The 17,057-nt window shown below is 46.3% G+C and overlaps 1 protein-coding gene across 1 annotated transcript; it reads left to right on the forward strand.

Moving 5' to 3' along the window:
- The first annotated feature begins 1,121 nt into the window (after positions 1-1,121).
- On the forward strand, positions 1,122-7,895 carry Kcne3 (potassium voltage-gated channel subfamily E regulatory subunit 3). Its single transcript, XM_036187100.1, has 3 exons — positions 1,122-1,181; positions 5,064-5,201; positions 7,208-7,895. The coding sequence occupies exon 3, from the start codon at positions 7,248-7,250 to the stop codon at positions 7,563-7,565; it is 318 nt and encodes a 105-aa protein (XP_036042993.1). The 5' UTR covers positions 1,122-1,181; positions 5,064-5,201; positions 7,208-7,247; the 3' UTR covers positions 7,566-7,895.
- The last annotated feature ends 9,162 nt before the right edge of the window (positions 7,896-17,057 follow it).

A 17,057-nucleotide genomic window follows, 5' to 3' on the forward strand; every position in this document is an offset into this window, starting at 1 on the left:
TTGTGGATTGGGAACTGAGAGTGGGAACCTAGGTGGCCAGGATGGCTTCTCTGACAGGTGGTCTCCAGCTTAGGGAGAAATGACTGGATAGAAACCACATGGCAATGATGTGTTTGGAAGGAGATTAGAAATTATGTGCAAGATGCCCACCGCGTGGCAAGTATTCTTGTTCTCCCTGAGGCTTCTTAGATAATCATATCCTAAAGGTCTGGAATTGAAATTATGTGACTCAGAAACACTGCAGTAGATCTGAATGTGTTAATTGTGTGACCCTCCGCTGGTAAAGAGAGCTTGAGAAAGTGGTCCCTAAGTCCCTGAGAGGCTGGTCCCTGTTTCTGTCGTTTTCCTGTTGGTGGCCTCCCGGCCCTCCATTTCTCAGCTCCCCTTGGCTTCTTCTCTTACGTAGCCTGTAATATCATCAGAAACGATTTGAAGGAGGACCCAGTGTCTGGAGAACGAGTGATCTGGGGCAGACACCAATTAAGATGTGGCTGGACGCAAGTTGATCAGGAATGTGAGGGACTACGGAGGGAGAAGGCACCTGCTGGAGTGTAGTGGATTCTGAGTCTCAGGTCTGACACTAACTTGCTTGGTGAGTATAGACAAGTCACCTCCCCAATTTGGGCATCTGCAAACTGGAAAACAGGGTTTGTGTTAGAATCAGTTTTGGTTTTTTGTTTTTGTTTTTGTTTTTCCCTGGCTATTCCGGTTGTAGTTTTTGGGTTCTGAGAACACGTTTAACCCTACCATAAGCCTGTGAAGAACGCGTGTAAGAATGGTGGTACCCACTGTGAGGAAGCCAAGGCCCCAGTAGGGAGCTGCTCTGTGCCACACGGCCACACAGGTGCCACGCCCAACTCCATCAACCCCCAGCGCTTGGTCTGGGTTTCTGAAGAACAGCTTTTTGCTGGGTTGGCTGAGACATAGCGACACAAAAAATTCGGTCTCAGGTCCAGGAAGCGGGCGGTTCCCCACCACCGGGTGAGGCCAAGGAGCTGGGCGGAGGCACCCGTGGCTAGCCAGCGCTGAAACTGGTGTGCTAGGGCAGGGCGGGGCCGGAGGAGGGGACACGCGGGGAAGGGTAAAGAGAACCCAGAGCCAGTAGGAGTGCAGAGCAGTGAGGGCAGGGAGCGCTGCTGTGCATCACTGCCGCGCTCATCGGAGACAGACCCCAGAGGCAGGTAAGGAGCACCCACAGGGTTTGAAAAGTGCAGGCGTTTGCAGCTCCCTGGAGGGATCCAGGATGTGTTTTTCCTTGACAGGCAGGACCCGATTTGGGATGCTGGTAAAATACTGTGTAGATTCTCCCCAGGGAGAAGAGCGGGTTATGCCCAGGCAGCGCGAGGGAGACGAGAGCTTAGCTGCGCAAGGCCGTCGTGGGAGGCTCGCACACGTCCTGCCAGGACTCCCTCCAGGCAGCCAGAGCTCCTCCCCCTACAGATAGGCAAGAGAACAACAGGTCTGCTGGGGGCATTCGCGGAAACACCATTCCAGGAGTCAGTCTGGCCCGACCAAAGCTGCGGGCTCTGCAGAAGTGCCATGCCCACTCTACTCCACTGTACACTCTCTGCGACCAGTTCTAGGGAAGCCCGGGATTCCCAAAGCATCTTGGGCGGCTGGTAGCAGGTCTACGTTGGAAGGTTCTAGTTTTCAGTGTAAACCTGTGCCGGCCAACCTTGGCTCTGTGACTTGTGCTTTCTTCTCTTAGGTCACACCTGTAGAACGGGTCTCCTTCTCCAGCTGCCCCACATAAACCACATTAGGGCACGGGAGTATTTGAGAGGTCTCTTAGCCAGCGTGGGAGAACCCAGGGAGCGATTCCTCCTAATTCCTGCTTCCTGCTCCTCGTTCATTTGCATGTGAGGAAACTGAGGCCCTTATCTAGGGTCACACCAGGGGCCAAACTGAATGAGAGCCAGTGTCTCTTCACCCTAGCCCAGGACTCTATTTCACTTAAAGACATGGAATAAACCCATTCTCTCTGGCACTCAGCCACTTTGTCCATTCCAAATGGAGGGGTGCTATGCTGCAGGCATTAAAAATTGCCTTCCAAGTCTTGACTCCCTCAGATGAAAAGCAACAAGCAACTTTCTTCACTTCTCACTTCTCAAGGTGCATTTCTGTCTAATGCAGAGGTGCTTGAAGCACCTTCTGAGAGGGAAAGGTCAGACCTCCAGTCTACACATGGCTACACATACTGGCCCAGGAGGGGCAGAAACCCAGGTCTCCTCCATCTCATACTACAGAATGGCACTTCTAATGGCAAGGGCGACAGGGTTCATCAGAAAGCATGGGAAACAGTGACGGAGGCCAACATTTCTGAGATTCACAAAAAGTAGTAAGAAACCCCCGGTGTCTGTGGAGGGCCACAGCAGGCCGTGGCACATGGGTTACCGTTCTTGGTAATATGGGGTGAACTGAGTTGTGGAGAGCTAGGGGAACAATGTGAGCAGGCTTCCCAGTAATGTTCTCTTACATTTGCTGTTTCTAAGACACTTTCCCATCTATTGTCTCTTCCAGTTTTCACAAGGTAAGCTGGGCATGGGTAATTGCCTCCATCTTACAGATGGGGTTCTGAGAAAATAAACGCAGTATTCAAGGTCACACAGCCAGACACAGGCAGGACTGGGATCATGAAAGGCTCCCTTGAAAGGCAAGATCACAGGCTAGGCTGAGATTGGGGCTGTGTGTGTGTGCAGTTTGTGGGTGTGGGTGGCCACACCTTAAGTAGGTACACAGGGAAGAGCATTGCAAAACCATTTATTGGTGTTTGGGGGCCAAGAATGTTTGCCCTTTGGATAAATGGGTTTGGATCAGATGCAGGAAGTGTCTGGCTTCCAAAGGAGGCTTACAATTGCCCTTCCCTGCCCCATGCCACCTGATCCAGGAGCCTCCTCTTTCCCTAAGGCAGCCTGTCCTGATCTACTTAGTTTTTCTTTTAAAGCACTGAAAGCTGTTCCCATGAATCTGTTGGGAAGGAGTTAAGGTGGGGGGCTCTCTTATGGAAGAGGTATTCATTCACTAGTTCTCTTATTCTTCAGTGTTTGCTATGCAAATGGGCCTGGAAAATAAAGGAATGCATGAGGTCCAGGGCCCTGCCCTGAAACCTCCGAGCATAGAGCATATACGCATGAACACACTGGGCCCACAGGTATACTCACCCACAATGGCTGAACAGCAGGATTTTCTAATGAGGCTGTTTCCAAAGCCCTCTCGTAACAAATGAGAGAAACTAAGTAGTTGCTGAGTCTGGGAGGGGAGAGGAGTCTTGGGAAGGATGAATGCTGAGCAGAGGACAAGTGCAAAGGAATTCCTGCTTAAGAAAACAGCATGAGCAAAGGCAAGATTCACGGAAGTGGAGGCAGTGTCTGTCGGCTGAGTTCCCAGCCTGCAGCTCACTGTCATGGGCAGACTCTGGGAGAGCCTTAGGGAGATGGAGCCAGTACAGCTGTTAGTCTTCATTCCAAGCTAGCTCATTGCCTATTTCAAGGAAAGGCCTCTCTATGACAGGAACTCTGCCTCTTCCATCCTGGAAACTTGATAATCAATGACTCTCCAGGAGACAGAAGCCAGAGGCACGTCCTAGGAAACCAGGCTACTCCTTTTTCAGCTCTCTGCTTCTCCTTGCCCCAACAGTATGCCCAGTACCTGGCACCTTATCCCCACCCAGACCCAGCACCTGAGAGTATGTACTGTGGCCTCTTTGTTCCCCAGTCAGAACTCCAAAGGTCCCAAGAGACTCTGACTGGAGGGTCTGATGGGTGCTTGCCTCTCCACTCCACTCAGTGAATTCCAGCCTGCCCTTCACTTGCCTCTTACTCCCTTGTCCCACCCACACTATCTGTCTCTTCCCCTGGACAGACCACCCGTGCGGGTGAGGGGCTAGGAGGAAACGGGGACACGTCAACCAGTTGTCCCTCAGTTTACCTAGGCTGGAATGTCAGGTGTAAGTCGATCCAGAGACTCAGGAGTATCTTAACCTGCTAGGAAGACTGCCGCCCTCTCCATCTGGGGCTTTGAAGGCCTCTAGAAGGCTCCCAAAGGCTGCCTCCACTAGCCAAGCCAATCTCGCAAGATCTCACATGACTCTAATGATTCATAGTCACAGGATATTTGAGCTGACCCTGACCCCCTTCATTTTACAGATGCAGATAGAAGTTGAGATTTAAAAAAAAAAAAAAAAAAGGAAATCACAAAGTCACACAAGTAGCAGCTGGAGCACGACAGCTGTCTGGGCTCCCATTTCCTTTACTGTAAAATGAGGACAGTCAGCCTTCGTGAACACTGAAGGTCTTCCAGCTCCTGTACTACACCACCACCACCATCTGCAGCACTTCCAGCTCTGCCTTACAGAATGCGCTTTAATTTTCACAACAAAGCCATGCTACAGAGTTCATTCTGGGACATGTTCATTTTAATTATTTTATGGCATTTATTGGGAGTGTGTGCGTATATGGAGGTTAGAGGACAGCTTTCAGGAGTTGGTTAGTTCTCTCTTTCCACCATGTAGATTCCAGGATCAAACTCAGGCCATCCGAGTTAGCAGTAGGAACCTTTACTCACTGAGCCATCACGGTGGCCCGCTGGGGCACATCTGTATGCTGTCTGTCCAAATGGATTTGATTAGTAATGCTCCTTCTATTTCTAGGGAACTGCAGACTACCATTTCACAGCTCAGCTCACTCTCTTGGGTTCTAAAAGGCTTCTCCTAAGGTGCCAGCACCCTGGGGAAGGAGAAGGTTTTGAGTGTGTGCCGTTGGCTGGGCCACAAATTAAATTCAGGCTTCCCACAAAGTCACCCACTTAAGATGTTATGAACCTGGGACTGGGAGACAGCAATCAGATGTCCCTTGGCCACCACATAGTTCCTGTAGCTACAACTCTAGGCTGGCCTGGGCCAGCTGTTTCAGGAAGGGGAAAGGAATAGGGGTGGGGTCAGAACCCACAGAAAAATGATTGCACAACCTTTAGGAACTGACCTTGGGTGATCCACCCTTGGTTCTGAGGTTTGTGTGTCTGGTTCCTTTCTTTTCCTCCTCTTCTGCTTCCTCCCTAATTTCTAGCACTTGGCTTTCCTGTCAACGCCAAAACTCTGGCTGTATCCACATCCCTGGAGAGGCCAAGGAACTGAGGAGCCGTGGGACACCCACCAGGAGATTCTCAAAGATGTCTCGGAGCCATCAGAGTTCCTGTGCTATTTGGTGAGTTCTCCAGATCTGTGATGCCTTCCCTGTGCTCCATCAGTCAAAACCCCTTTCCAAGGAAGGATACCCAGGAAAGCTGACCAGGAACAGGGAGACTTCACCTCTGCTGTATGGATGCTTTGGGTCTTCAAAACTGAGTGTATTTGCTTCTCAAAATGAAAAGCATATCCACCCTCTTCAATGCAGTAAAAGAGTGAATACTTACAGAGGCTTTGGGAAGCACAACAGTCTTAGTTAGAGTTAAAAACGCTTACCCCTAAATCTGCCCTCTTAACCACCAGAGTGCATAACTAAGTAGTATTGCCTATCTTTACATTGCCGTGGTATAAATCTCTACATCTTTGTATCCTGCAATAGATACTTTACACTCATTGTTCAACAACTCCCACTGATGATCTTTTTTTGATAGATAAGGAAGCCATGTCCATCACAGAAACTAACCTCCCTCAGTGTGGGCTTGTCTAGATCCATGCTGTTTGTCTGTGTCTATCAATTCGTCTGGGGCTTTTCCTCCTTAGACATCATGTTAGTCATTCCCGCCCCCAAATCCCTCTCAGGTCTTACATCTGTCCTGCTCCCACTTTTTCATGCTTTCTACCTTGCTCCAGAACTCAACACCTGTTCCCAGACATCTTAAGATCCTTATCACCAGCCTGCCTCAGCTCTCTCCCCTGCCAGGTCACATAGCAGTTAGATCATTATTTCAAAGCACAGATCTGCACATTTTCCCTCTTAAAATGCAATGGTATCTTTAAAGCCAACTGTGGGGGCAAGTCTCAACACTCAGCATGGCACTCCAGTCCCCTGTGATTTAGCCCCACTGGTTTCTTCTGTCCCACATCCTGTCTTCTCCTTCTGCCCATCTTACATTCCAACTTCTTGAAGTCTTCTTCCATTCTTCTAGACATTTGTGTACTGTCTTGTTGATGTTCATCTCTCTCCCGTCCTTGCCTTCTCTACCTCTTAGAATGGTTCAAGATCCAGTTCAAATCACTCCATCCCAGTGAACATGCTCTAAGCCCTGATAAGTGTTAATCACCTTAAGTAGCTCTTTTACAGAGCTCCTGGGTTGTCACCTGCATCCTATTAGGCTGGCCTTGAGGATGAGGACTAGGTTTGAACTTTCTCAAGGCCCCAGCACAGACCCTAGTCCAGGAAAATGACCCATTGGGTCATTAATTTCACTGTGGTGTTCCTGCTTGCCAGCAGCCCATGTGGAGGAGAACTCAGGTTTCTTGCCTCTTACATCTTAATTCAGGAAGTCTGTGTTCTTTTCCTCCTTCATCCAGACAAGAGCACAAGTAATGGATGGCAGAGAACCGCAAAGGCCTTTCATGGAGTGTAGGCCAGTCCTGGTGGGCAGTAGGGTGCTGCTATAGTATTTAGATTCTGTTCCTCTAATTCTGCATAGAGCTGTCATGAGTATTTATCATGGCCAGAACTACCTTTTCTAGGGGAGAGACCGGTAGGTAATAATCATGTTTGGTACATACAGGGAATAATAATGTTTGCTGACAGTTCTACCTAGGTGAAAGAGAGCTTTGGAATCAGCCATTGAATTGTGGGTATTTAGACTATTAAAGAGTCCTGAAAATAGACACTGTTTACTACTCCCTGATCATGAATAAGCTACTTATTTGTTTGGGGACTCAGTTTTCCTGTGCATAAAATGGAAGGAGTTAGATGAGATAACCTCTGAAGTTTTTGTAACCTAGTCAATTTATGTAATCCAAGAAAAAGAGAGTAATGTGGCTTCAATGGCCGGGAAAGGCTCTATCCCACACGCCCTGTGGGATGTTTTCATGAGTGCTTATGTACCGCAGGGAGGGAAGCAGGTGTAGCACTTCCTGTCACTGAGCCTGAGGCCTAGTGGAGAAGACAGACAAGCAAAGAAGAGCAGAGAAGAGACATGGAATCGGGGCTCTAGCCTGGTCTGCAAAGTGGGGAGTCGTTCAAGCTGCGGATAACAGAGGCACCCTTTCCCTTTCTTCTCTCACCATCAGATCGCATTCCAGTTCTTCCTGTACCTCAATTGCTGTTGCTATGGAGACTTCCAATGGGACTGAGAGCTGGTACCAGAGCCTCCATGCTGTGCTGAAGGCTCTGAATGCCACCCTTCAGAGTCACTTGCTCTGCCGACCTGGGCCAGGGCCAGGACCTGGGCCAGACAACCAAACTGAAGAGCGTCAGGCTAGCCCTCCTGGCCGTGATGACAACTCCTACATGTATATTCTCTTTGTCATGTTCCTATTTGCTGTCACCGTGGGCAGTCTCATCCTGGGATATACCCGTTCACGCAAAGTGGACAAACGTAGTGACCCCTACCATGTGTACATCAAGAACCGCGTGTCTATGATCTGATGTGAGGTGCCTGAGGATGATGGAAGATTACAATGCCTGAGGATTGTCTTCTTGGGCCTCTAGAATTCAGCTCTGGACCCTATCAAGCTTCAGTGTCTCTATCTATATAAGAGCAACAAGAAACTGGTAAGAGATGTTGTCACTGGGACCAGAGAGGAGGGGCTGGTAGGTCTGGCCTTGTGGATAATACACTTTTTTTCCAGACAAGATAGGCATGATAAACCAGGAGCCCATGAACAAATATATAAAAGTATGGACTACTAGCAAGTAGGAAAAGAGGAAGGCAAAGGGAAATGGAGCAGAAGACGCTCTGGACACATACTCTTTCAATGTACGATCTTCAAACATGAGAAACTTTGATAAAATCGAGTAATGCTACTTATTTGTGTTTATATTTCTTTAAACATACCTAACATATATGGGTTTTGCCTCATCTGCCTACAAAGCAGAACAGGAACCATGACTGGAATCCAGGAACTCTGGTCCTTTTGTCTAGGACTTCTCAATGACACATGGGTAAGATCCTGGCCCAAAGAACTTGAGGCCGAGCTCAGTAGTGCATGCCTGTAATCCTAGTGCATAAGAGGCTGAGTAGGGAGGATCATTTGAGTTCAGGAGTTCAAGACTTGCCTGGGCAAGCCCTGTTTTGGTAGGGAGCTGGGGTGCGCAGGGAGGGGGGAGACAGTGAGAAATATCTTACTTTTACAAATATTACTAAAGACATGTCACTGTGTTAATGTATTGCTCAAGCACTTCTGGGAACTTAAGACAGAAACTGCAAAGCGTAGGGTCCTGAGCATTATATTCATTAGTGACATGGGCATGTACCTCTTAAGCCATGTCACCCGGTCCTTCCCAGTCACGTCTCCAATCCCAGGGACTTGGTTTAACGGGAGAACCAGTGAGCATCTTACTTTTAAAGTGGTGTATAACTTTAACTGGTTGTTCCGGTTGGAAGTTTTTCATTTTTGTTAACTTGATACAATATAGAATCATCTGAGAAGAGGGAAAGTCAGCTGAGAAAATGCCCCCATCAGACTGGCCTGTAGGTTATTTTCTTGATTGATGATTGGTGTGAAAGGTCCCAGGCCACTGGAGTAGTGTCATCCTTGGGAAATGGTCCTGGATATACAGGAATGGGAACTGAACAGGCCAGGATGAGGAAGCCGGTAGGTAACTTCCCCATTGATTCTGCTTCGGTTCCTGCCTCCAGGTTCCTGCTCTTACTGCTCTCAGTGATGGACTGTGACCTGAAAGATGTAAGATAAACAAACCCTTTCCTCCCCAAGTTTCTTTTGGTTATGATGTTTATCACCACACTAACAACCTTAAGTAAAAACAGCTGGTCCTTTTTTTCTCTGTAGTATAACGTTTAATAGCCTTATCAGTTCTGCTCTTACATTCACATGCATTAGATGGAAGCACATAAAATTGCTATTTGTAGGTCAAAAGCAGGTGAGTATCAGTCCTTTTGCATGAGTCTACCTAATTCGTATACCATGGTGAGTAAATTCTTCACCAGCTATTTGCTCCATGTCCCACACTGAAGCCAACCATTGCTGTGTCTGATTTCAATCTCAAGGATCCCTGTGTGTTTCCCAGAAGGCCCACTGAAACACACATACTTGTATTCAGCAACTGCTCAGAGGATTTTTGATAGCAGTTATCTCAATGGCTTGGATTATAGGTGGATTTTCCCTTTCCATTTCAGCAGTGCATGTGATACATGACATATAAGACCCAACATATGATGCTTGCATTATAAAGGGCACAAAAGCTGCTTCTCCCAGTAAAATCAAATATTTCTCAGTTAAAAGCCTGGGCTGCTCTTGCAGAAGACACAGGTTTGGTTTCCACCTCCATGTGGCTCACAACTCTCTGACTCCTGTTCTAAGGGGTCCAGTGCCCTCTTCCAGCCCCTGAGGGCACCAGGCATGCTGGTGATGCATGGACAGGCATGCAGGCAAACAGCCATACACATAAAATAAAAATGAATAAATCTTTAAGAACAATAAGATAAATGCTTCTGTGTTTCTTGAGTGGAGGCTCAAAAGAGCAGTTATGTTGGATCTCTGCAAAAGTACCAGAGCCAGTGTTTTGAGCTCTCTCTCTCTCTTTTTAAAAATCTCCTCTTGAGGGGGAAGGGATGACTTCCTTAAGGACACATGATAAGGCAAGACAGCAGATTCTAGAGTCTACAGCCGATGGGACTCTAGAGGCTATCTAAACACCCAAGTAAATGGTGGGCTGCAGTCAAGTAGAGCTTTGAGTGGCCAGGTGATAAAGGAGAGAGGTGTTTTTGAGAAACGAGATTCACTTGACCTGCAGGATTTGGAGAAAGGGAGAAATGGAGAACAGGAACTGAGTTCCGAAATGTAGAATAAACAGGCAGGGTGAATGGAGAAAATGGGAAGGGGAGCTTGAAGCAGAGACCTTCAAATCACCGTCCTTGGGAACTGGGGACAAGGAGCAGAGATTGCCCCTGTGTGACTCTGTGACTCTGTCCCCATCTGTGAAGAGGTCTCGGCACACACCTATACTCAGCAGGAGATTTAATTCTAATTCCTTTACTTGCAAGGTGCAGAAACCCAGACATATTAATATGAGTACAGGGGATTATGAGAAGCACAGCCCAGCTCATGGGTTCAAACAGGAGCTGCAGAGACTGAGGCAACCGTAGGGATCTCAGGACCAGGGACTCGTCCGAACTCACAAGAGAGGCGGGCAGTGTGTTCCACTATGAGACTTGGTAGTAGACATTCTAGAATTTCAAGTGGCAGATTTAACATCCTAATATGCTCAGATGAAGGCATTCCTCTCAGCCCTCTGTCAGATGGACCTCAGGCCAACTGTGAGGGAGCGGTGTCAGAACATCGCTCAGCCCATCACATTTTTGTCTGCATCTGTTTGCCCTCTGCTGGCCAAATCTCAGAACACAGTTTTGACTCTCAAAGCAAAATTTCAGCCTCATTTTTACAGCTGGTATTTGTTGTGTGCATACTTCACATAGGCACGACTGTCATATATAAGTAAAACAATGCCCAAGGGCATTTGCTATGCGTCAGGCAGTGGCCTACAAACTTATGCTTTTTAATTCAGATTTTAAAATTCTCATGATGATATAACATAGCGGGTACATCCTATAATTTTCAAAAAAGCTCACTTATTTTTGATCTAGTATCTTCAGAACAAACCATTCAGTCATACCTGTGGTGTGCACAGGCCAGATCTGAAGTTCCCTGGAACTAAATGGGAAAGTAATTTGGAAAAATGAGAGCAAAGTTTGACACCAGTGATGCTGAATTTACTAGAAAGAGCACCCGGGACAAATGTTTAGTGGTGAGGAATGCTTGGCAGGCAGAATGTGCAAGAAAAAATGAGGTAGACAGGGAAAGAAAAGAGCCGGACAAAGTGTGCCAGGTTATGTCTGGCCTTGGTCTGACGCACAGGGAGCTGTCCTGTGTGGCTGGGACATACACTGTATAGCAGAACACACACTCCTTTGAGGTAAGGGAACCTTTTGTACCCCTAGTCAGTCCATCATTGGGAAGACCAGAAGAGGAGGGAAGAGGTTCTGGTCAGTGGAGGACAGTTCTGTGGAGAAGGCCAGGCAGCCATGAGCTGTGGCAGGAGAGCACCATGAACACAAGCTAACCAGGATATTCTCTTGGTTGAATTAGCATCAGTTTGGTTCCTGGAGAAGGTTCTGAAGTTTGCCACTGAGTTGGTTCCACCTTTTGTGGCTCTCCTTTTATGGATGTTGGGCCTATGGTGATTAGAGGGGTACTGAACCCCTGCCTTCCCCCCAGGTATGCTTACGTTTGCCTGAGGCCCAGTCTGGGGAAGGTGCAACACTAAGCTAATGATAGCATCACTGCCCCCAGGTGAAGGGTTTTACATAGGACTGCATCAGCATCTACAACAGCAGTGCTAACTGAGAAACGAGCAGAATGCTCCCGCTAGAGAGAGCCTTAAGAAGTTTAAGAAATGAGATGGGAATTGGGCAGGATGGTACATGCTTGCAATCCCAGCACTTGGGAGGTAAGGTAGGAGGATCAGGAGTCCAAGGGCATCCTCAGCTACATAGTGAGTTCAAAGCTGGCCTTGGCTACAGGAATAGGGGTTCTCAAAAATCAGGGGTGAGGGGAAGAACATGAAATAAATAACAAAAACACAATGGCATTAAATAGAAGCAAATAATAAACAAAAAGTTAAGTACCAGAAGGCAGAGGGGACAGACATTAATGCAAAAGTCAAAAAGAGGAAAGGGACAGCAGGACGATGACCTTTACTAGAGGCTGGCATGCTGACTCATTTGCAATCTCAGCACTGGGAAAGTGGAGGCAGGTAGATCCCTGGGACTCACTGGCCATCCAGTCTAGCCTACTAGGAGAGTACCCAGCCAATGAGAGATCCTGTCTCACAAAATAAGATGGATGGTATCTGAGAGACATCAGCCAAAGCAGCCCTCTGGCTTCCACATGCACACATATATACATGTACCTACCTGCATGTAGAAGCATGTACACCACATACTAAAAAAGGAGGAAAAGGAAGTGTTTGTGGATGTTTGTGGAAGTGGACGTTTACTATGACTTGCTTAGGAGGTACAATAGAATGCGGTCCATGGACGGTGACCAAAGTAGGTTGATGGCTCTGCTGCATTGTCACTCAGTGACCCAGGACAATGACTCCAACTAACATGTGTTAGTCAGGGTCATTCCAGTTGAAGCATTTCTACCTAGTGAGGAGAAACAGAGAACAGCAGTCCAGGCCAGAGGTTTACTTGTAAGCACACTTGGCAAAAGCTGCATACATTTCATTTGCTCAGGTCCATTCAGGAAGGATCAGCCTACACAGGCTGCAAGGGAAGCTGGCACAGGAGGTCTGTCTGTCTGGCTACTCACATCCCAGCGAATGCCTGTTACTTTTGAACGAGGGAACAGAGCTTGGTGAACAGCTAATAGTGTTGAGTCCACCCTTCTCTCTCCCAACACAACTGGTCAAGATCCCAACGTTTATAATGCTGCTAGAAGGAAGAAATGTTGCTACTTTAATTGGATCTTCTCAGGAGGGTAATCATGGGAGCCTTAGGAGTATAACTAAGTCTGTCTTGTGAATGTGACTGTGTGACTTTTGATCTCCCCCGACTCCGCCCCCCCCCCCCCCATGGCACCATTGAGTCTGGCCTCTGTTCTCTTTGGGATGGTAATATTAACATATCAGTGTAAGCACAGGAGACACAGACAAAGCAGGGCTTTCAGAGCCAGCCCTCTGTAGAAAAAGGTTCTTCTTTCAAGTGCTACCGAGAATCCTGAACATGATCAGCCTGGTGAAATCAGAGAACCCATCTATAGCAGTGGTTAACCCGTGACAGAGTGTGCCCCTGTGGCTAAGCGAGTTAGAAGTTAGTCAAAAGGAAAGAAGGAGGAAGACAGCCAGTGTTCGATGAACAGATGCATCCTTTGCTACACACTGCCATGAGCCAAAGGTTTCATCTCTTCCTGGGGCTGCTGACAGCCAATGATGAACTAATGTAAACAAGATCTATCACTTCAGCTTCAGATAACTCTGAGCAACCATCTCAGTTCCAGAACTCCAGGGTCAGCTGAGGCTTCTACTGTAACCATACTATGAGTTAGCTTTTGTCCACTGCCCATCCTGCTCCCTTACTTCTTTATCCCCCATCTTCTCAAAGCCTCTCCCCCAAATCTTTTGTACCTAAATCCACTTCTGAGGAGTCAGTTTCTCCTTAAGAACTGCATTAACACTGAGCCCATTTGTGTGTCATAACAGATACAAACTTGGTGTCTGTTAGGACACAGGAATGGGATGATAAAAGAGAAGGAGGCGGTTACTGGTTCCAGCATACTAAAAGTGCTAACAGCCTTGCATCCATTGACTAAAAAGAACTAGCCACTAGGTGGTGCAGCACTACAGTTCTACAGCTCCTCCACAGCACAGACTATTGCCTTAAATATGGTAGTCAGCGTGATTGTCTCTAGGAGGAAAACGCTGGCTCATTCTTTCTTTCTTTCTTTCTTTCTTTCTTTCTTTCTTTCTTTCTTTCTTTCTTTCTTTCTTCTCCTCCTCCTCCTCCTTCCTCCTCCTCCTTCTTTTCCTCCTTCTCCTTCTCCTCCTCCTCCTCCTTTTCCACCTCCTCCTCCTCCTCCTTCTTTCTCCTTTTCCTTCTCCTTCTCCTCCTCCTCCTTCTTCTTCTTCCTTTCTTTTTCTTTTTTTTTTTTTTTAATATTCTAGAGACACGAGTGTCCTAAACCTTAGCATCACACTTTCTGGGCCATTACATATATTCACTGATCTCTACACAAGATTCCCAAGCTGCTATTCCTCCACCTGCCGCAGTCACTGTTGCCAAGGTGGGGCATGTGGGATTCCAAACAGTTGCTATGAGTCTCCCTAAAAATGAAGAGAACTGGCGACATAATCTGTGGAGTCCCCCTCCTTCCCCACCCTTCTCTGCTTCCCAGGGTGCATGAGAATAAGACATAACAGGATCAGTCGTGAAATATAGTGGCTCAGGGAAAGTCGTCATGGGAACCATCCCAGGAGATGGAGAGTTTGAGAAAATTATATAACAGAGTCAATCAGTTCTCTGTTGTGGAGTTCATAAAATGAAATATTCCCTATTTGGAAAAACACTTCGTCTTTGGGAGTCTGGAGGGCTTTCCTTACCCCAGGGGAAAATACCTGAGGATCTTTTTTCCATCGTATAAATTTCTAAAGGAATAGAGTCTGATTGTCCAGGGGAGGAACACCTCAAGAATTATAGGGAAGAGAGTTGGATTCTACAAACTGGGAGGGTACTGTGTTTGGCCTTCTCCCAGTACCCTCCCAGTTTCCCTGGCAGTGATGACTGTAAGATCTCCAGAGGAATGGCCAGCAAACCAAATGAGCAGCTGGAGGTTGGATACTTCTGACTGGTCCATAGCTTCTTAGACAATGAGTATCTTCAACGTAATTTTAGCGAACTGAAGACAGTCCTCCAAGTTTTCCAGGGGAAGCCCTGGAGAGTTTACATCCCCACAAGAACTCTGAAACTGGACACTCTATCTGGTTGATGGAGGTGAAGCTAAATTTAATTTCACCTCTAAATTAAAAAAAAAAAAGTAAATCAGATTTTCCCCTTTTTTTGAAAATGGATTTCTTTTTCACATAATATATCCTGATTATGGTTTCCCCTCCCTCTATTCCTCCCTACATCCCCTCCCATCTGGATCCTCTCCCTCTCCAGGGCGGTGGTGGCACATGCCTTTAATCCCAGCACTCAGGGAGGCAGAGTTAGAAAAGAACAGGATTTTAAAAACTAATATTAAAATATCACAAAACAAAATATAATAAAACAAACTATCACATCAGAATTGAACAAAACAATCAAAGAGAAGGAAAAGAGCCCAGGAGAAAGCACAAGAGACAGAGACCCACTCTTTCGAACACTCAGGAATCCCATAGAAACACTAAACTGGAAGCCACAGCACATACAAAGGACTGGTGGAGACCCCTGTGCATGCTGCTTCAGTCTCTGTGTCCGTGTGAGTTTTGATCATGCTGATTTAGAGGACCTAGTTTCTTGGTGTCCTCCATCCCCTCTGGCTCTTATACACTTACTACTTCCTCTTCCATAGGGTTTCCTGAGCCTAGAGGGCAAGGATTTGATGGAGACATCTCATTTAGGGGTGAATGTCCCAAGGTCTCTCACTCTCTGCATAATGTTTGGCTGAGGGTCTATGTATGTGTTCTCATCTGCTGCAGGAGGAAGCTTCTCTGATGATGGCTGGATAAGACACTAATCTATGACTACACCAGAATATCACTAAGCAGTCATTTTATGCTGTGGGCTTGTTTGTTTGTTCTTTTAGAACAGTTGTATTTCGTGTTCTCCTCGGTCCCTGGGTTATCTAGCCTTAGGTTCTTGGTCACCCAAGCAGTGTCAGATTTGAGTTCCATCTGTTGGAGTAGGCCTTAAATCAAACCAGACATTGGTTGGTTACTCCCACAAGCTTTGTGCCACCATTACACTAGCATATCTTACTGACAGGACACCATTGTATATCCAAGGGCTTTTGGCTGGGGTTAGTGTTTACGTTTATCTTTAGGTAGCATGTAGAGCACTTTCTTGTACCAAAGATACTAGAATGTAGGGGTGAAGGCTCCACATAGGCATCAGCTCGACTTCTCCATGCTCAATGAGTTGTGTAGGTGTTATCTTCAGCAATGGGAACTTGTTGTCAGTTTGTGGAGAGCAATCTATGTAGTCTTGGCAACAGCCTGGGTTAGTTATAACTCAATCTTGGTACTAGAAGCTTCGTCTGATATCAAGAGATGGCCAGTTTGGGCTCTGTCTCCCCTGTTTTTGGTGATTTCGTATATTAGATACCATATATTTATAATATATAATATATATTAGGAAGCTTACAGTGTATCAAGTTTCCATACTACTTCTCACATGTCCCTTAATTTTAGCTGTCTCTCCTGGCATTTTCTCTTTCTCATTCTTTCTCTTCTTCCCCTCACTACTTGATCCTCCCATTCTAAACCTCCACTACCATCCCATCCATCCACACTATCTATTGTATTTCCCTTTCCTAGGGGGATCTGTCTGTCCCCCCAGTCCCTTACTCTATACCTAACCTCTGTGGTTCTAAGGATTGTAGCTTGGTTAGAATTGACTGAACAGCTAATATCCACATATAAGAGAATACAAGCCATATTTGTCTTTCTGGGTCAGAGTTACCTCACTCAGGATAATTTTTCTTCTAGTTTCATCCACTTACCTATAAATTTTATGATTTCATTTTTTAAAAATGTGTAAATGCACCACATTTTCTTTATCCATTATTCTGTTGAAGGACATCGAGGTTGTTTCCAATTTATGATTATTATGAATATAGCAGCAGTGAACATGGTTGAGCAAGTCTCTTTGTGACAGGATAAAGTGTCCTTTAGGTATCTGCCCAAGAGTGGTAGAGCTGGATCTTGATATAGATTGATTCTCATCTTCCGGAGGAACTGCCATGCTGATTTCCATAGCGGCTGTACAATTTTGCACTCCCACCAGCGATGGATGAGTGTTCCTCATATTCTACATCCTTGCCAGCATGAACTGTCACTTGTTTTATTGATCTTAGCCATTCTGACAGGTGTAAGATGAAATCTCAAAGTAGCTTTGATTTGCATTTCCATGATGATTATGGATGTTAAACATTTCTTTAACTATTTCTCAGCCTCCTTCAAAAGCTCCTCTTTTGATCATTCCGTTTAAATCTTTACCTTATTTTTAAATTAGGTTGTCTTCTTTATATCTAGTTTCCTGAGTTCTTTATATATTTTGGATATTAGCCTTGTAATGGATGTGTAGTTGGTAAAAATCTTTTCCCATTTTATAGGTTGCCAATTTGTCTGAATTATGGTGCTCTTGGCTATGAAGAAGTTTTTCTGTTTCATGAGATTCCATTTAGTAATTGTTGATCTTAG

This window comes from Onychomys torridus, chromosome 1 (assembly GCF_903995425.1).
Source record: "Onychomys torridus chromosome 1, mOncTor1.1, whole genome shotgun sequence".
NCBI lineage: Eukaryota > Metazoa > Chordata > Mammalia > Rodentia > Cricetidae > Onychomys > Onychomys torridus.